The 21914-nt window shown below is 33.2% G+C and overlaps 1 protein-coding gene across 7 annotated transcripts in view; it reads left to right on the top strand.

Annotated features, from left to right (window-relative positions):
- LOC143222802 (uncharacterized) overlaps positions 1-20636 on the top strand; it is a 55723-nt gene extending 35087 nt beyond the window's left edge. For 6 of the 7 annotated variants that reach the window (XM_076449842.1, XM_076449847.1, XM_076449845.1 and 3 more), the window contains 5 exons: positions 89-433; positions 7691-7765; positions 17094-17179; positions 17284-17453; positions 18720-20636. In XM_076449842.1, coding sequence (XP_076305957.1) covers positions 89-433; positions 7691-7765; positions 17094-17179; positions 17284-17453; positions 18720-18817 — 774 coding nt within the window. In that variant the 3' untranslated portion in view covers positions 18818-20636. The remainder of the gene's footprint in view (positions 1-88; positions 434-7690; positions 7766-17093; positions 17180-17283; positions 17454-18719) is intronic. The other variant, XM_076449844.1, reaches the window with a different exon arrangement.
- The last annotated feature ends 1278 nt before the right edge of the window (positions 20637-21914 follow it).

Here is a 21914-nt window from a genome sequence, read left to right as displayed (position 1 = left end):
AATATTCAGTATTTTACAATTCATAGAGCCATTTTTCTTGTTTTTCATATCAAAAAATAACTTAGTAAGAAAAAATAATTTGCTTTAGCCTTCAGATTATAAAGGTCACAAGCGAAATGACAGTGATCCTGGAAAACCAAGAATCTTGCACAGAAAAACTAGTTTCACAGTCACAGTGTCTGATACTGAAGCCCGATCAGGTACACCAAACTCACAGAATTCATCCTTCGATGGGGATAGTAATCAGTTCTTTCACAGATCGGCATCATTCAGTGGAGCAGATGATTTGTTAACAGAACACCGTCCTTTCAGAGGCATTCCTATCAGTTTGTCACATCGAGACTTTACAGGAAAATCACACTTAAGAAGCCAGTCATTCCGTAACAATCAACTAGCAAAAACTAAGCAAGGGACTTACAACAAGAAAGAAGAGGTAAGTTTTGAGGGCAGTGCTTACTGTGTAGGTACCCTGCAATAAATAATTGAAGGATCAGCTGTTTATCTCCAGGTGTATGCATGTAAAATTTGAGTTTTTCATTTAGTTTTATTATTATTATCTTGAAATTTATAAGGCTTGAACTCAACAATACAAGTCTTTAATTTATAGATTTTGAAGAATGTGTATAGTTTATTTTTTGTTTCTTTGTTTGTTTTTAGTTGTACAGGAACTATGTCTTTGTTGTATATCTTTTTATTTTCAGATGTAAAAACTCAGTTTCACTTATACATGTTTTATCCTTAGGTGTTTAGGGATTTAAGCATCATGAAATGAGTAAGACTTTGGTTTTTCTCATGCATTTTTTTCTTAAGATGTACGAAAATTAGAAATGAATATGGATTTTGGTATTTTACATATGTGTACAACTATTTTTTATGAAATTTTTCTTTTTTTGCCAACTATAGAATACGTGAAAGTATATAACAGACGTATGCATCTGCAGATCCGTGTCTTCATATTATGACCAATTTCTATAATTTCAGAGCAATGAAGAATGATAAATGCTTCGTAACATTAATGACTATATAGACCAAACTCTTACAGGTATAATTCCTAACTACATCTTGCTTTTGTGCAATTACTTATGAATTTCTGATTTGTTGTTGTTGTTTCTTTTGTTCTCTATTTATGGCAGTTGTGAATGTCTTTCTGCCACAAAGTTTGGCAGTTCAGCAGTTGTTAATCTTATGTTTTTAGCTATGTCTTTGACACAATCATTCCAATGCTCTCGTCTTCCCCTGCCACTGTTTCGTGTTAGTTGTAAATTATATCCTCTATCTGGTAACTGTTCTCGACCCATTCACACCAAATAACTGAACTATTTCAGTCTCAGTTGTTTTATATGTTTCAGTATGGGTCTCACTACAAGCTGTTGTATAAATATTTTGTTCCTTACATTATTTTATGTGGTTTTGACAGCTTTATGGAGGCATTTCACACAAAGTTGTTCTTTGTTTGTTTTTCTGACTGACATTAATATATGAGTTTCAGGGTTAATACAATGTTGGTCTTGTCTTTTCTAAAGAGATGCCTATGGGCAACTGTGGGGGGAGCATCTGATAGGCTTCATTGTTTGCTCTCTGATACTTGATTTTATCTTTCCACCTAATTTGCCACTTTGCTGAAGGTACTTCCAAAATATTTGAATTTCTTACTTTGTTTCAGTTGGGTCTAGCCACTCTGTAAGCCTACTTGATATTTTGTCAGCACATTTGTTTCTTATACAAAGCCTTTATGCTGTACAATAAGATGCCTTCCCTTTATATCAGAGTCTTGTACCCCTTCTATGCAATGTTCAACTGTTTATGAACTATCAATTTCTTGCTCTTTCTCAGGTTTGTCAAGCATCTTTCATACATAGCTTGATGAGGAGATCCACATATACTTTATTACAGTCTCTTTTACTCCTTTTCTTCCATATGAGTATAATGATTGCTGTTTGTCAGTCTTCTGTAACTTGTTTTCACACCATGCAGTGTAAAAAATTCTTGTACCATAATATGCCAACCTCTTCACATGTTTTTATGGTTTCTGCATATAATTCATTAGAACCTCTGGGTTTGTTTCAATAACTTCTACCTTTTTGTTCCACCATATTGTATTTTTCTTTTTAACCTTCCTCCTTTTTTCCTTCTTGTACAACCCTCAGTGGTGAGGGAACCTCCCAGAGAAGGTTGTGTTCTTTCAGTTTACCTCCTCTGGGATCCAAACATCCACCCACATGGTTGCTGTGCATGGTGACCCATGAAATGGAGAAGAGGATCCTGGTGGTTGAGAGGTTCAACCCTAACACACCACTTTTGCCTTGAATTCCTGTAGATGGGAGTGGCCCCCCTTTGGGTCAGTTGGCTGATCAACTTGGGCTAGTGTCAACCAAGTACCAGTGTTGGATTTTCTCAACAGGTGTTGTGGACATGGTATCTGATGCTGGTGTTTGGGTATAGTGCTCACGAAACCCTGACATTGCTGCAGTGTCCTTGTTCGGCATTGTAGTGCATCCTCTTGTAGGGCTCTATGGTGAGTGGGGACTGAAATATTCCTTTTTTTATATGGATCCTCCAAATAAAAAATTAAATAAAATAGTGAAAAAACAGTCCATAGGTAAACGACCACGTCTTGAAGATTCTGAGCAGCAATCTTCAACATCTGTAACACCTGTTGTACCTCATTTTCTTATATTACATTCTCTTTCAGAAAAACCTTTAGGGCAAATGCCCTCCTTTTTTTATTCAGAAGGGACTAGAAGGACTTGCTTACTCTCCAAAGTCAGTAAAAAAGCTTCGATCTGGAGACATATTGGTTGAAACATCCACATCCCAACACAGTGAACTCCTCTTAAATTCAAAGACAATTGGGGATGTACCTATTGAGGTTACCCCTCTTACTGCCTTGAATTCATCATGAGGAGTTATTGTTGAGAGGGATTTGAAGAATGTCCCCGAGTCAGAGATTCTCGCTGGTTTCTCCACTCAAGGAGTTTCTGCAGTGAGGCGCATCTCCGCTCGCAAAGATGGAGTTACACTGCTAACAAATATCCTCATTTTGACATTTACATCACCATGTGCACCTGCCACCATCAAGGCAGGTTATTTAAATTGCAGGGTACCGCCATACATTCCATACCCTCTCCAATGTTTCCAATGTCAGAGGTTCGGCTACTCAAAGATGTCATGTCATGGTTCCTTGATGTGTGCTTGTTGTGGTGGTGAGAACCACAATGCCTATGAGTGTGAAATGGATCCACATTATGTCAATTGCAATGGTTCTCACCCTTCCTACTTTCATTCTTGCTTTAAATGGTTGGAGGAAAAAGAGGTGCAGCATTTGAAAATGACTCATAACATTACTTATCCAGAGACTTGGAAATTGCTGTCCACCACTGCATCTTTGACATATGCTGCTGCACTTCATTCCACAACTACAGTGGGAGTGCAATCAGATCTATCTGTGCCTCCAAGAAAATCGTTTTCAAAACATATGAAAAGTATTTTGCCCTCCATGGTTAAAAAGGTTGTTGAATCAACTTCTACACCCATCTCTGTTCCTCCCATACATTTCAACAAATCCCAAGATCCACATCCTTTGGTTCCAGGTACAGGCATTTCTTCAGATACATCTTTTTCTCCCACCCCAAGATGCAAAGCAGTCATTTGTTCTTATCCTCAGTCATTGTAATCCCCTTCCAACAACAAAGACCTGCCCAATTGACCCAGGGCATGATCCATGGAAGTTGATAAACCTCCTCCGAATAAGGGCAGTTAGGAAAAAAGACATGGTAGTAAACAGAAGGGTTCTCCAGTCACTTTCTTTGCCTACCCATCATCAAAAATGGCCACCTCGATACAATGGAACTTTCAAGGTTTACGTTCTAAACTGGATGACATCAAAACACTGATTGCTTCCTACCATCCTGCATGTCTTTCTTTACAAGAATCATTTCTGAAACCTGCTGATACAGTCACCTTTTGGCAGTTTTCTCTGTACAGAAATGACAGGCTGTGTGATGGACAAGTACATGGAGGGCTGGCACTGTTGGTTGATCGGCATGTGCCCACCCTGTCTTTGTCACTCAACAAACCCTTGGAGGCCGTAGCCATCCATGTTTCCTTGAGTCATACCATCACTGTTTGTTCTCTCTACCTGTCCCCTGGAGAGACATATAATTAATCAGACCTTGATGCTCTCGTTAAACAGTTGCTGCCTCCCTTTCTACTCCTGGGGGACTTTAATGGACATCATCCCCTCTGGGGAAGTGCTGTTCTTGATAGGAGGGGTTGCTCTGTAGAGCATATGCTCTCTGATCACAATCTTTCTCTTTTCAATACTAGTTCTTCCACTTATTTTCACACACCTAGTCAGTGCTTTTCTGCTATTGATCTCTCAGTTTGCTCCCCTTCATTATTCTCCCATTTTTCATGGAGAGTTGACAATAGTCCACTAGGTAGTGATCACTTTCCTATACTTTTGAGAGAGACTGGCTATGGTCAATGCCACTCTACCTGCGTGCCTCGGCAGAAGCTGGATCAGGCAGACTGGTTCACTTTCACTGGTCACGCAGAACTTGATCCTGCCATCGTGAGTCAGCCATCAATAGACAACTGTGTGGCAGTGGTAACTGACTGTATTATAAAAGCAGCTGCTCAGTGTACTTCTAAAACCTCAACATGTTTTCCATGATATCCTTGTCTGTGGTGGAATCCTGCCTGCCACATGGTACAGAAGGCCAAGAGGTAGCTGATGTCTGGAGCATCGCTGATACTCTAGGTGAAAGCTTTTGCCGTGTATCTAGCACTTCTGCTTGTTCCTCCACTTTCTTCGCCATCAAGACTTGGGCAGAGCTTTCACCTCTTTCCTTCTGAACTGAATCTCTGTTTGACTATAATTGTTCCTTTACACTGGTGGAACTGGAAATAGCCCTTCAGCAGTCTGGCAGTGCATCTGTTGTACCTGATGATGACATGCTGCACTATCTCTTTCCTACTTCTCTTGATATTTTTCGAATTGTTTTTACCTGGATCTGGCAGGAGGATGTTTTTGTAATGCCTGGTACCAGGCTATTTATCTTACCTTTCTCTAAGCATGGGAAAGATCCCAAGTTTCCTTCAAACTACTGTCCACTTGCTTTGATGAGCTGTCTCTGTAAGACCTTAGAGAGGATGGTTAATGCTCGTCTTGTTTGGTTCCTCGAACCAAACAACCTCCTCTCGCCCACCCAGTGCGAGTTCCAATGACAGCACTCCACCACAGACCACCTAATTCAACATGAAATATCAGTCGGAGAAGCCTTTCTCAAGCGACAACACCTTGTATCAATATTGTTTGACATTAAGAAGGCTTATGACACAACATGGAGGTATGGCATTTTGCGAGACCTCCATGTATTTGGAGCTTCAGGAGCAGTGTTCTTTTAAGGTTCCATTCTGCTTCACTGTCTACAGAGGGTCTTACATGTTCCTCGTATGGTGATCTTGTTATTATGTTCCAGTTAAAATCTCACTTAACAAATACTTTATTTTCTTTCTTAATTTCGTTTAACATATCTGCCATACTGTCAAAGAACTATTTTGTTTTATAATATAAGAATGATTATATGGTTTGTACAACTGTATGTAGGGCTACATTTTCAGTTCATTTATCCTTATTTTGATGAATCTTCCTGATGTGTATTCTACCTCCACAACATACTTTGCTATGGCCAGATATAACATGAGACCTATTTTGTGTTTTACTCTGTTTTCTTGGTCAACTCTAGACCACATGTGTAAAATCCATGCATTATTTTAATACTTAATATATTTCTTTTTTGTTGCGAGATATTCTTAGCAGCTTCATTTTGTATTTCACCATTACTTCACCAATTTCTTTCTGTTCAATCCATAGATGTTCGAAGTTACCATTCTAATCCTTGTCTGAATTGATCATTATTTGACTTTCTGTATTCCATTTAAGTCAGTTCAATTTTCCTTTGAACATTCAGAAATCCACTTCTGGCTTGCTGAGCTTGTTGCAGCTTTAGCCAGGATGCTTTAGGGTGACCCAGACCACTTTTCATGGTTACTATAGTGGTTTTGTGAGATATCTCTCACCACATGTATACTTCATCCAAACCCAATAATCTCTGACTTCATCCTGTTTCTAACTCCCATGATGATGGATGAGGGATGTGGCTTTGGGAGATGTTTATGGTATTGCTTTTAAGAATGCTGTAGTTTAAGATCAGTTCAGCTCATTATAAAATTGTTTGTATACCATTATAGTTCTGTTTAGGATGTGTTAAAGCTAAAAATTATTGATTTTCAAATGAGGGGCATGATTTAAAATTCATTTGTATGTCAAAGTATGAAGATTTTTTCCTGATGAAAAGTTGTGTCTAAATGTTTTATTATACTAATTTCTGATATTATTAATATTTTTGTATGGCTAAAGTAGATTCCTAGAGATATGAAAAAAAAACACCTTATGTTTGATATGTTCTGTTAATTGTTTTATATTTTAGGATCTGCTATTTATCCTTGAGTATGAACTGCAATATAGTATTTCAGCATCCATATCTAGTGTAATTTGTTGTGTAAACAGAAGACTTAACTATTTTCATCCAGATATCAAGTTCATTTGAACTATATATTCTTGTTTAGTGACTTGTAAAATGTTTATACATATTTATAGAAAAGCCGAAAACATTTCTGACATTATGGTTTTCACTTTCCACCAGCAATACTATGTGCAACAAAATTATCACAAAAGCAACCAATACAAAAACCACAATTTACAAATTCCACAATCATAATAATGATAGTACTTTTCTGTAGAATCATTAGTGACGTGAAGAAATCCCTGTAAAAGGTTTCCACTTCAAGAATAAAACAGGAGTAAGCAACATAAACATTTTATCCTAACTGTGAGCATACCAATTGAACTTTGAGATTTGGTTTTCTCTAAGTCAAATTCATATAAATTTTTCTGAAACTAAGCTTTAGTAATATATTTTCAGAATTAAAAGGACTATCAGTGCATATTTTTGAATTACTAAAGACATGCACTTCGATTTTCAAAAATTATTGCACTTAAACATATTTCTAAAGTTTATATTATATTTCTTTATAAAACTCTTTTTCTATAAAATTTTCAACATTTATAATGTTTCTTCCAAATTTTAAACACACTAAAAACTAGTTTGCTGTATTTCCAAGTGCATGCAGTATGTGTTTTTCTGGATTTCCAAGTACATGCTTTATTTTTCTAGATTTCTAAGAACATCTGGTGAGTTTGTATGTCTGTTTTTTGTGTTTTCTACCACATTCACTGTCTTTCTTTAGATTTTCAGACGTGTAGTATGTATATTTCTCTAAGATTCTTAGCATATCTAGTGTGTGTGGGTTTATATTATGAAATATATTGTGTCTTTCTCTGCATTTGCAGGCATATATAATGTATGTTTCTCTTGATTTTCAAACTCTTGTAGTGTGTACTTTTCTTGATTTCCGAGTAAGTGCAGTTACAATAATTAGTACTACAAGTTTATGTACTGGATGAGTTTTGTTAACTCAAGCTGTATATGAACAAATGTGACTGAAACTGAAGTGATTGTTGCATCTCTAATTTGGAATTTTTTTCATAATATATGAATAACGTGACTTTCAGTATTTTTGTTTTATGTTGTTACATTAGATTATATGATGCTTTTTTACTTAGTTTATTGATAATGGCTTGAAGGCAGAGATAGATCAGGAGAAAAGTCAGAGTGGTCAGCAGAAAAGAGAACTTTCAGTAAGTGTTTCTTTCTTCTACTTGGCTGATCTGTTTGAAAACAATAAGTACAATTTTTTTTTTTAAGTGTTGATAATGGTAGGAGTTTCAAAACTTGTGTTTTTTATTCCATGTTGGTGTTGCTTTTAAAAGCAGTGCATTCTTCGGATAAGTGCAATGTTATCAAGATGTGATTTGTTTTATTACTTCACTTTTGTTAATAATAACATGATCATATCTCTTAACTGTTTATATTATCACAATAATACTAATCATTTTAATCACATCTTTCTTTACTGGTTTTCTATGTGTTGTCAATAAAAATAATGTATAATAACATTTTATCTACACTTAATATATTCTATGCCATAGATGATGCCTTTCACTGAATGTTGGCTTGTTATAACATACAGTCTATTTGAAATGATATTACTTTCAGTCACTATGAATCAAGTTGATCATGCCAAAGCAGTGGAAGTATTACTCATTATTTGATAACGGTTGTGCTAGTGCACCAGAAAGACTGACATTAATTCTTATTGCATCTTTCTTGACTTGCCCAATGTAGGTTTTCAGTAAGTAAAAATAATTGGCAGGTTTAGTTATGTGTATATTGTACCCTTAATATCAGAGATGTTACCGAGTAATGGATTATGATTCACCAACTTTTTCATTATAAACTTTAAATGTTGTAACTAAAGCTGGATTTATAAAGTATGATAGAGTAAACAGCATTTCTTTGGTAATGACTTATAACAATAGATAAAATGTGATAGAAATGCTTCGGTATACACTTCTTACCCAAGACATTATTGAGTATGAAAAGAATGAGGTAGTTAAAGTTATCACCCATTTTATAGTGATGTGATACCAAATCCATATGTCAGGTAATGCCCCAAGCTTTGTCAGCTTCAATGTTATACAATTTCTTTTATTGTCATAGAATAATGGTTTGTTTTTCCTGACTTTCATTATTATTACAAATAAAGTTGTGAATTGAATGTACAGATTCTCCTTTTGTTTATTACTAATTATGAGAAATGTGATTTTTTTCATTGTCAAGTTGTAATATTTTAAAAAAACTGTTAATTATAAGTTTTCACTAATTTTTAAAAATTGGGTTTATACAAAGATTAGTAAATCTTTTAAAGAAACACTGATCTTCATAGATTCAGTACCAAAATCTCATTTCTCTTGTATAATTGAAAATCACTCTTCACTTTTACTTGTTATTAAAGATTTATAACTTCTTTTAGAAAATTGTAACAATTATTGCTGATGTAACAAATGGCTTATATAAATAGTGTTCTGAGAACTACTGTGTTTGTTGTATCCCAGCTGGCCTGAAGATCTGTAGATTGAATGAAATACATCATCAACAACAAATGTGACAAATACAGTGTGGCTAGAATACTATTGTTATACACTTTTTTAATTCTTGAAAATCCCTAAGGGTCCAGATAAAGATGTGTTTAAAAATACAGTTTTCTTCACTACTGTAAGAATTACTATTTATTGATTAAAACAAAAAGGAAAAAAATATTATTAATGTAAGAAATACTGTGTTGGTTTCAAATATTTATTAAACATCAATCATTTCTCAATGGGTTTTTTTTTCACTAATATAAAAATAACTGTTTTAAGGTATTTGTTGTAAAACACAGTTATATCATTAATAACAGAATAAGAGTTGTCTAGCATCAGCTATTTATTGACATAAAAACTTCATGGTTTTTGCTACTTGTTACATATTATAAATTACCTCAGGTGAGTCTCCAGTTTATTATGTTACATATTATGATTTCAAATAGCTGGGAATTCAAAGTTAATTAAATGTTGATATGTTTTAAATTTATGATATTTTCCAAGAAGATTGATACATACAGTTTTCTTAATACAGATAGTTATTACAAATAATAAATTATATATAAAAGTTTTTACAAACATTACTGAGTCTTCTATCTGGTCTAGAACTGAATATTTTATCAACGGTCCAGGTCCACGATGAGTGAAATAATTTTATGGTGATACACAGATACACTTCACTCAATGTGAATGCAAGCTAGCTTTATTCTTGTTTGTCCTGATGTGGTTTACAAGCTTATTTTTCACAAGGAAGATAAATATCTAATGTTCTTATAGAAATATTAAAATCTAAAGTTAATTCTCTGAAGTTGAATGGTTTGTAATGTTCAGAATCTACAAATGTTCCTGATCAAATATCTATCTTTCTGATTAATAAGCATTTGTCACAGTTAAAGCTGTTGAGGCTTATAGTCTACTGACTAATGACCAAACACTATTCTGTTACTAGTTCTTGGCACGTTGATTTATAATCTGTAGGCAAAGTTCCAGAGAGTTCACTTGGCCCAACAATATTCAAAGATATGCTAGTACTTTAGTAAAACATATATTGTTGATTCTTACTCTTGAGAATCTTCTACAAATTTAGAGAACAGGCAGGACTTGCACACTATACATTTAACAATATAAGTTACATACATATCTAACTATATATTAAACTGAAACAAACATAGATATTGAAATAATATTAAATCCACTGCATGCTGCTGTAGGAATTACTGTTTGTTGGTGTAAGCCTTGTGGTCACTCTTATATTTTATGTTTGTGAGTTTCAACATACATGTGTGACATCTTGTATATTGGGGTTTGTCAGAAGTTCAAGCTCTTAACTGCCACATGTTTGCATAGAATAAGTGTAATCATACCACTTTGCCAAAATAAATACTTTTCATTGTGTAAACATTATTATACATAACTCAGTGACCATTCAACTTGAATCTGATAGCTGTCAAAATGAAGTTTTTCTGAGCTGTATATGTGTCAGAATTTATGCTTTGCCACATATTCTATGTTGGTTATGCATTTATTTGCAATATTTTAACAATAAGAAATCAATACATATATGACTTTTGTTAGTTTTGTTTTAGTTCAGCCAAAAGGCATTGAATAAATTGTTGACTGATTTACAAAAATGCTGACCTCCTGTATTGAGCTGTTTTGACATCAATGAATATATGCACATGGATCATAAATGTTTATCAGAGCTGTAGACATGTTTTTTTTCAGTTATCACTCTTAATTTTAGATGCAGCCTCTTGGGGGCTGATACTGTTACTAGCACCATATGCAGTAACTAAAGAAAATGCAAACAAATAATTTTTCTTTTTTACTGCCCCTCAGTGTGGATTCATGTACGTGGATCCCAAGATTCATTCAAACCACTGTCCAATTACTTTACCCCTCTGTGTGGATTCCTGTATGTGGTGAGGGGACCTCCCAGGGAAGGTTCTGGTATTTTAATTTACCTCTTCTGGGATCTAAACGTTCACCCATGCATTTGCCGTGGGTGGATACCCATGAAAGGGAGGAGAGGATCCTGGTGGTTGAGGGGTCCAACCCTAACACATCACTTTTGCCTTAAATTCCTGTAGACGGGCGGCCTTGGAGTGGTCCCCCTTGGGTCAATCGGCTGGTCCACTTGGACTAGGGTCAACCAAGTACCAGTGTTGGACGTTCTCAACAGGTGTTGTGGATATTGTTTCTGATGCTGGTGTTTGGGTATAGTGTTCACAAAACCCTGGCATTGCTGCAGTGTCCTTGTTTGACATTGTAATGCGTCCCCTCGTAGGGGTCAGTGGGCATCGAAATTTCCCTTTTTATTATGGATCCTACAAATAAAAATTTAAATAAAGTAGTGAAAAAACAGTCCAAAGGTAAACATCCACATCTTGAAGTTTCTGAGCAGCAATCTTTAATATCTGTTACACCTGTTGTACCTCATTTTCTTATCATACATTCTCTTTCAGACAAATCTTTAGGGCAAATGTCCCCCTTTTTTATTCAGAAGGGACTGGAGGGACATGCTGGCTCTCCAAAGCTAGTAAAGAAGCTTTAATCTGGTGACATATTGGTGGAAACATCCACATCTCAACACAGTGAATTCCTCTTGAATTCAAAGGCAATTGGGGATATACCTATTGAGGTTACATCTCATGCTACTTTGAATTCATCATGAGGAGTTATTGTTGAGAGGGATTTGAAGAACATCCCTGAGTCAGAGATTCTCACTAGTTTCTCCACTCAAGGAGTTTCTGCAGTGAGACATATCTCCACTTGCAAAGATGGAAGTATGATGCCAGCCAATATTCTTGTTCTGACATTGTGCCAGAAGTTGTGTTGTGGTTCCCTGAAGTGTGCTCGTTGTGGTGGCAAGTGTGAAATGGACCCTTATTGCATCAATTGCAATGGCTCTCACCCATTCTACTTTCGTTCTTGCCCTAAATGGTTGGAAGAAAAAGAGATACAGCAGTTGAAAATGATTCATAACATTACTTATCCTGCCATTGCTCCTTTTGGCCTTCGTATCCAGGCGCAGTTGGACAAATTGGGTCTGTCCTTGGATAACATTGCTTTATTCACAGGTCAGCCCATCCCACCATGGCTTCTTACAGTCTTCAAATGTGACCTTTCCTTAAGTCATCTGAGAAAAGCAAATACTCCCAATTGGAAGTACCATCTTTTATTTGCTGAACATCATTCGAACCATCCTTCCATTCCTATTTATACGGAGGGTTCAAAACCAGGTGACTCTGTAGGCTCTACCATGGTTTGTTTCAATTTAGTGGTTGCATGCAGAGTCACCTCTACAGCTTCTGTATTCACTGCTGAACTGTATGCCATTTCTCTTGCCCTGAATCACATTGAAGCTAAGCAGTGCTCAAACTGTACTATTTATACTGACTCGCTTAGTTTTCTATTGGCCCTGGAATCTCTTCACTTTTGTTCATACCCTGTTCTTGCTGATATTCAAAACTGACTGGCCCATTTCTCTTTAGCATCTACTTCTATTCAGTTTTTCTGCATACCGGGCCCCATTGGTATTCGAGGGAATGAGCTTTGAGCTCGTTGACACTGCAGCTAAACTGATCTGCTCTGTTACTATCACTGCTGTTCCATATGCAGACTATGGTCCTGTATACAAGGCTTGGCTCTGTGCCAGCTGGCAGTCGACTTGGAGTGAGCAACGTGAAAACAATCTATTCCAAATAAAACCAGATATTGGACTTTGGCCATCTTGCTTCTGTAAGGATCAAAAAAAGGACATTGTTCTAACTGGACTACACATTGGTCACAGTTTTTAACTCATTGTTTTCTTTTATCTATAACTGATGCACCAGTGTGTAGTCTGTATAACACTCGGGTCACAATAGGCGACGTTTTACTTTCTTGCCATTGTTAAGCCTCTCAATGGTGGCACCATTTTAAACGTATTCTGTCCCAAGGTTTATCTGTGATGTTAGACAGTGTGACTGGTGATGGTAAAATTTTTAGTTTTTTAATTTCTACCTTAACCCTTTTTTATTGTGGTTCCCTTTTAAGAATCACAGTCCATCTAGTTTGATTTGAAATTCGAAAATGGCCATAATGTTAAATAACTTGAAACCAGGACTGGAAAGGCCAACTTCAGGTGACTAACGCTGCTGTTTGAACTACCCATTAGTCATCCTGGCGAGTTATTATTAAAATTTTGCAACACGTCTTTTAAAACCTTTATTACTTTACTTTTTGAAAATGGCCATATCGTCAAATAACTCAGAAACAGGACTGGAAAGGCCAACTTCAGGTGACTGATGGTGGTTTTTGTACTTACCTCTTCGTCTTCCTGGTGAGTTATGATAATTACAATTATGCTACAGAAAGTTCTTTGATTTCTATTACTGTAGTTTTTTTCTTAATGTTGTAGACTAGATGTAAACATTTGTTTTATGCTATTTGTTTTTTTTTAAATTTTGTTTTACCTTAATTTCCTTTTCTGAATGTTTACATTAATTTTACCTTTTTCTGGATGTTTGGTGCAGATAGCCTAGCTGCTTTGTGCCATAAAACACTAAATCAGCCAACCAGTCTTATTTACTGAAGTGGAATCAAGCAGTGTGTTGAACTTTAAATAACTAGTGTTAGTTGAAAGTAGTTCTTGCTAGAGTTTTTTTATCTTAGTGAACAACAACAATCATTATTCCAATTGATTGACTTTTCTGATGTTCATTTTTGAGTGTATGTGTATATAATAGCATGGTCACGATGGTAGGAAATACTTTTATATACTACATTTGTGAAAAGAGAACATCACATTCAAATATTTTAATTTTGCAAGATAGTGTAGTAAGTGAAATATCATTCACAATGTATAAAGTACAAAAGACAATGGTTCAGTTTTTCCCAGTACAAGGTTACTTGAATACAGAATTGTTGTTTCCATTATTATTTTGTGTCATCAGTGTCATTATCCCTAATAAGATCAGCCCTTAAATTTACATGTATTGAACAAACAAGCAGAATATTGTCAAAAAGTTACATGAAGGAAACTAGTACAATGCTGCTTAGTATTTTAGAAACTTTAGTTGTCTTTTTGCTCTTTCCACATGGCTTCTTTCATGAGAATTCTTATTAATATCATATTAGTTGCACCAAGCTAGGTTTTACACTTGGTAAATGCAAAAATATTTAATTTTACTTTTAACAGAAAAAATAAATCATGAAGTGTGAATCCTGTATCTGCCATAATTTCATCACCAGGCAAAATGTTCTGATATTCCATATCTGTGAGACAGTTCATCAGATATCAAATGTAGCTCAAGTTGCATTAAAACAAACATTAATTGATCATCTATTTGCAGTTGATAATTTAAAGTATTGAATTCAGTCATTATGTCAACCAGGGTTAAAAGAAATTTGTTTGGTTACATCTATAAAGATAAACATAAAAACTAAACTTAATGCTAACAGTACATTATTACAGGTTAGAGAACATGTATGAATAAATATTTTATAAAATACAATAATCTAATAGATGTGTTGACTGTGTATCAATTCAAGTAACACAATAAAGTCTGAAATAAACATGTGAAGGAATTACAGGTACATGTACAACATACAAGGATAAAATAAATTAATCCACTTTAAAGCAAAATATTAAGTAAACCTATTTATCATCTGTAATATACCTTTATAGAGAAGTGTGTCACTATTTATAACCCCATTTTTAAAGCTGACTTTATCCTTTCTTCAAGTTTACTCTGTATTCCTTTTGCTTCTATTAACATTAAATTGGTTTGGGTACATCTTGTTTGAAAGTCTGACCAGGGTGTTTCATACATGTGATCATTGTACATAATATAGATTCATCATACTGGGTGCTGGTGGTAAGTACATGTAAAACATTGAGTTACGTCGTCACTGCACACACGTGGCTTCTTGATGCAGTTCAATGTCAACATCCATTAAAAGGTTTGGAGACATCATTATCATGAATGTCAAATTGTTCATTCATGTCAATCAACTTTTGTCAACCAGGCATGGCTTTTTTCTCAATTTAAATTTAGGGAACAGATTTCTTTCAGTTGGTGCTCTGTCTGGAAAATGTTTTAAGAAAACATATGCTTTCCAGGTTATGTTTTTCTGTTTATTGCTTTTATCCATTTGAACTTGTTTATTTCTTCACATACTTGTACATGGAGTCACTCCACTTTTTTTTCATTATCCATTGCTAATTCTTAAAGTAAATAGTAATTTAAGAAATGTAACCAAAGGATTGATATTCTTGCTGTTAGAGACATTTTTCCTTTCACTATTATAATGGTAGACACATCATATGATTGATTATTTACATTATATATAAAAAGTTGGTTAATTGTAAATACATGTTCCAGTAAGCCAGACACAGAACTTAGTTAAATCTCATTGAAAGTCAGTAATAACTTACATCAGTCACTAGGAAAAGAAGTGCCTATAACTAAAACTTAAATTTGAATACTGTTGAGTTTGATTTGCATAGAAATTGCATTGACTGCATTTTTCAGTCAAGTTTTAAGAATATTACCTAGTTAATGGTTTAAAATAAAATTCTATGAAGTTTAATTCTTATAAACTATAGGACTGATTTTACTCAAAGTTTTTGTTTGTTCATATTGAGATTTTTAAAATTTGAATTTAAATTTAAGTAAAAACTTTAAAGTATCAGGTGTAGAACTTGTTTCATGGCAACTTAAAACAAAATTCACAGAACTAAGTTACAGAATGAGTAATATTGTATCACCTTATTTTCATATTAAATTGAAAATTAATAAAAATAACAAAAGATTAAAAAATAAAAAGCAGGACTTAAGCACTAACACAGTGAATAATATTCTGAGTGTTATTATATACTTTAAACTTTTTGTGACCCTGTGTAATTTTGAGCACCACACTAAAGACACAACCTACCTGGTTGAAATCTTGGTTTGAAAAGAATAATATGGCTTCCAAGCACTTTAAAATGTCTTGGAAAGCAACTATGGGGACATTCTGAGCTTTTAGTTGGTTATTTTTACTTCATGCATTGAAGCTAGTATATATATGAGGGACCATTTCCAAAAATAGAAAGAGGGGAGTGAAAGGTGTATTTGATTCAGTACATAAGTTATATCTCAACATGTAAGGAAAATAAAGTTCATATTTTGTATTATGGGTTGTCAGTATCAGTAATTTGAGTTCCTGATTCATATCAAACTAAGACTTAAGTGTTTTGACATCATAAACATCTGATTTGAACTAGTGTTGCATTTAACATACCATGTGACTCACAGAAATTTATATTTAAATGTGTTGTCTTAATATTATATTTACTTTTAAATTAAAAATAATACTACAATTTGAATTATATCTACATTTTGATACCAAACTTATTGGCATAAATTCACAGAATATAATAGTTTAATAAAATTGTGAATGTAAGTCAACAAATGAGATGACATAGCCTTTTACCCATCAGTATAGGGTTAAAGAGCATCAAGATTGCATCTCAAGTGAGCTTTTATGTATATTTTAAATCAGTACTAGCCCCTGTCAGCACTGGCAGAGGTTTTGATTACACATCTACATTTCAAATGTTTAATGTTGAACCCTTCCATCAAAAAAGTAATCATTTTATTGTTTTTCAGTTAAGTGGCTTCTTTGTGAGTTGAGACTGTAATAATCAACCCTTAAACTGAAAAAAACATTTACAATAACTGCATTAAAATTTATGAATTTATTTAAACAGGAACAGAAACTAAATAGCACTTAAGTATTTAGTAAGTTCCACACTTCATGCAATTAATTAAATATTTTTACCATCAGAAGAAAAATATCAAGGTATATGAGTGAAATCCTCCCATGCTAGGACTTAAATTTGTTCATGAAATTAATAATTGTAAACTGTTTATTAAAAATTTATATCCATTCTAAAAGTTATGATACATTTGTGTCAAGTATTTATTTTAAAAATTGATTTTTGTTACTACTTTAGGCATTGGACTGCCTAGTAGTGTCAGCTATTTATCAGCTATCAGCCAAACTTCGTAGTACAGCAAGAATCATTCTGGAAAAAGAGAAGTAAGTGCAATATTTTTATTAATATGTTTCAGAAGTGAAAATAAATCAATAGAATCTCAGAACATTACACTATATTCTGTTTTAAATGAGCTGTTTTTCCCAAGAAACAGGCATCCAACAAACAGTGACACACGGCTAATGATTGATGAAGTTCTTCCCCAGATTACAGACAAGAGACTGCCAGACTACACTCTTGACATTAATCATACTAATTTAACCAGAGAATTGTCTAGTGTTCTGAAGAATCTCAAACGTGTAGAGCAAGGTATTGAAGGTAAATAGATTTTTCAGTGACATTATATTCATTACGTATTACAATTTCAGTTAGGCAGAAAATTTAATTTAGAAGTTATATGAATTTTGATATGTATCAGATTTCTAATATTTGCCAAAAAGATTGATACTCAGTTCTCCTTCATAATGCAAATATATTTTAATATACAAATAACAATGCAGTTTATAATGACATTTATTACAAATAATTGAGATAAATAATATATATATATATATATATATACAGCAGTTTTACAAACTTTCAGACAATAATAAGTATTATGTTCAGTCTAGAGCTGAACGTTTTATCAACAATCCAGGTACACAGTGAGCAAATTAATTCTTAGTTGAAATTGTTACACCTCATTTATGCTAACAATGTCTTTTCTTGGCTGGCCTCACACTGGTTACAAATTCACTTCTTTTTAAGGAAAATATCCAATATCCTCATAAAAATAAGTGTCAAATGTTAATTCACTGAAGTTGAACAATTTGTTGTAATGTTCAATATCTGTAAACATTCCTAGTCTAATTCTGAATTTTTCTGATTAATAAGAGTTAATCACAATTATAACTTCAAAGGCATATCGTAGACCGATTGTAACTCACCAATAGTTATAATATTGTTTCTTGGTGTATTGGTTTATGTAGCTTTAGGCAAGATTTCAGAACTTTCAATAATGTTCAAACACATGCTAGGATTTTCATAAAATAAATACTGTTGATTTTAACTCTCATGAATCTTCTGCAGAGTTAGAAAACAGGCAGGACTTGCACATTACACATCCAACAATATGTCATATGCATTAAAAAAAACTGTATTGAAACAAACATAGGCACTAAAATAAATATATAACAGTAAATCTGTTACAGTAATCAATGCTTTTGCAACTAGTTCATATTTTCATGATCTGAGATTTTTGCAGTATGATTCTCATGAACTTGTACTAACAAAAAATATTAAGCTAGTATTTGACTAAAGAATGGAACGAATTTTGTAATGCTCATTGTTTGGAAGGTTTTCAGTAATGTGGAATGTATCATTTAACTATTGGTCTTACTTCTAAAGATCTAAGTATATTATTATTATTAGCTTTTTTTTATCTTTGTTCCACATAAAAGAAATGTAAATCTTATGTTTCTGAACTTTGCACCACCATATTAGGTTTTACATAAGGCATTTATCTTAATATTGTAAACAAATGGGATGGTTTGTGGCTATAAAGTGTAAGGTTTTAAATAACTATATTTGATTACCTTTTTGCAGTTGTAGCTACACTAATGGACTCTCAATGTGAAGATGAATCACCTAAACAGAAGGAACAGAATGCCTCTCATAGTGGCTTTTTTATTGTAGATGTTTAATTTTGCTTTTTTTTATTTTAAGTGGTGGTTGTTGCGTGCAAGGCTTTTAATATGAATGTAATATAGCCAGTAGTTATTAAAAAAAAAAAAAGTATACAATATTAACAAGAAGGTGATCTGTGATGTATAGATGCCTAAAGTAGCAGATGTAAAGATTTCTGTGTTTGCAGCGAGAAATATTTAATATTAACTTCTTGTACATACTATATTATACCTTGTATTTTGTTTGGTATAAGCTATTAGCTGATATTAAGGTTGTGTTTGGTTAACAATATAATTTGTCACCCTATCTTTTACCTTTTAACTAACTGGTAGCCATGAAGATGAGATTACATTAAATATTAAAGCTCTTTTGAGGAATTATTTATGTAATAGTAAATGTTACCTTCAGTCACATTCAAGTTATTTATTTTATTGTTTTAAGTAGACACTTCTGGTGATGGTAACACATAATCATATTGTTTGAAATTAATGATAAACCTCATGTATGTATCTGTCTATCTATCCCAAATTGTTCTTTCTATGAAGAAGTTTATTTTTTGTATCCTACATTCTTCTTATCAGCAAAGTAGCCTAACAGATGCTCCTATATCTATTTTGCTCTGTTTAACAAGAAGTTATTTTTTTATATTCTGTCATGTTCTGATTACTTGAGTAATAATGAATATTTCTGTCTTACTCCATATTATGTAGCAAAATTAGGTAACATTATAATGCAAATTAGTTCCATTGCTTATCTTTTTCTTTCTTGAAAGAATAGTTGGTATTTTTGCACCTTCTCTTGCAAACAAGAAGAGCTTGAGCCCATTCTGTCTGTCATGAAAGAGTTAAGATTTGTGTATTCCACTCTGACATAAAGATTTATATCCTAACCTTCATTTTGCTTCACAATTTTTTATTAGTTGTATTACCATGTTAAGCCAACATTGTTTTGTTTAACATGAAGATTTTACACTTGTCTTGATTTTTTCTCTTCTTTTTAGCAAAAAAAAAAAAGTTCTTGGCACTGCTTGTCCGTTATGAAACTTTTATAGTTCTGTTGTTTTATCCTGTTTGATCAAATTAGTATTGCTGTAATTTACTTTATTTTATTCTGTTCTAAAAGGAACATACTCTTTTTTATTTTTATTTTTCTCTCTTGATGACTCTTGCCCCATCTGATGAACAGAGTAAGTATTGAATTCATGTTAATTAATGAGATACCAGTTAGTAGTGTTTAAAGCATTCCATATTTAGGCCCACTGTTTAGCTAGTTTAAGCTAGTACTCATAAGTGTGGAGCTAGTGATAATTAAATGCTCATGTTGTTCAGTGATTTTTTTAATGTAAGCCCTTCTGTGGATTTATTCCACAGCTTGTAATATCCACACTACTAGTATTTCTCTCTTCATTTGAAAGTAACTTGTGATAACACTGTTTCTAACTTTCCTATATTCCTGAAAATTGTGAATTTTTGATTATCACCCCTTTGTAAATTCTTCACATTGAAATTTGTGAATTGGGTTATTTTAATTGTCTCTCTCTCAATGCTTATAACTTCTGTTTGAAACATGCAGGTCCAAACCAAATATATAAAAATATTATGCATCTTATGGTTTCCTTTGTTCTCATTTTCTTACATTATTAAAAATTAAGTTTGTTTTAGTGACTGTTTCATTAATGTTGTTAATATTTGATTTAAGAGTCAAAATTTTCTTTTGTATACTATGACTCCTTTATGCAATCTAATTTTGTGTTTTAAAATGATTTGAGGTTTGCCATTTCTGCCATTCATTAAAACAGCTTCCACCATGGCAGTCTTTAACATTTATTAAGGAAAATACAAGATTTATTTGAAAACGTATAAAATTGTAAGATTTGTTTAAAACCTTGGACATTTTTTATACTGAATTTCTCTGAAATTTCAGTTAAATTTCAAAAGTGCTACATAATGAATGCATTAGAGGTTTTTAAAGCTTCTGCATATGCATAGTTGTGGATAAACAAGTTCTTTTAGGTGGTTACTGATCTACTATTTCTCTGTAAACAGTAATCACCTACCTTTAAATTTCAGTTAATCACTTGTTTATTTTTAATATTTCTTTGTATCAAGAGGTGCTATTTACTTGTATTTTTGTAATATTAATCTTTCAGATGAAAAAATGTTTATATAGTTGTGAATTACTATGGTACCATGTTGCAAGAAGTGAATGAAAGATGTATTTGAAAAATATGGAACTGTCATGCAAGTCAGTAAAACAAAGGTTAAACTATAATCTAGAAAGCTTTTGAACTTTAAAATTTTTGGAAAAAATTCCATCCATTATTGTTCATTTTCACCTGGTTTTCATTTTCTGTCTTGGTAGGTTGTAAGCTGATAATTACCAGGTTATTTGATTTTTTGGCTAGGGGAGGTGGAGTCTATTGATCCTCAGGTCATAATTACTGTCATGAACAGTTGTAACTTGTGGATTGTTATGTTGTCTTTTATCTTGAATATTCAGAGTCTAAAAGTAAGGAAATATTTATCATTATAACAGTAGACATATGTAGTCTGATAATCATTAATCCATCCAAGCCTATCTTAAACATTTGTAGTTTTATGGTTATCAAGGCATTATTGCATTTAATTTTGAATATTTTAGACCTGAAGATAGTCGTATTTATACTGACCAACTGAAACTTAATAATTATTTTAGAGGTCAAAATATTTACCTGATTATAAACAAATCATCCAGTCCATAGCATAACTGTAATAACATACATTATCCACGCCTCTATTTTAAATATTCTGTTATTTATTTTTGATCATTGGAGTGCTGAACAGTTTGAGAATATTGGTCGTTGGGTCCTACTAACTATTAAGTGTACAATTATAACCATGATAACAAAGTTATCTAAATTTTTCTGTTGGACACTTGTAAGTTAATGATCAGTGGATTGTCTTGATTGTTTAGAAAATTTTTAATATTAGGATCACTAAGTTATCTTGACTTCTATTCTGAACACTGGTACCCTTGTTAATTACCATATTTCATTAACTTCTGTTTTCACAGTTACTGCCTGATTTGGGCCTCTGTAACCATATACTTAGACCTGTGACCAACATGTCAGAAGGG

This window comes from Tachypleus tridentatus, chromosome 8 (assembly GCF_004210375.1).
Source record: "Tachypleus tridentatus isolate NWPU-2018 chromosome 8, ASM421037v1, whole genome shotgun sequence".
In the NCBI taxonomy this organism is placed as follows: domain Eukaryota; kingdom Metazoa; phylum Arthropoda; class Merostomata; order Xiphosura; family Limulidae; genus Tachypleus; species Tachypleus tridentatus.
The sequence above is the reverse complement of the archived record's forward strand: the minus strand, read 5'-3'. Positions and strand labels throughout refer to the sequence as shown.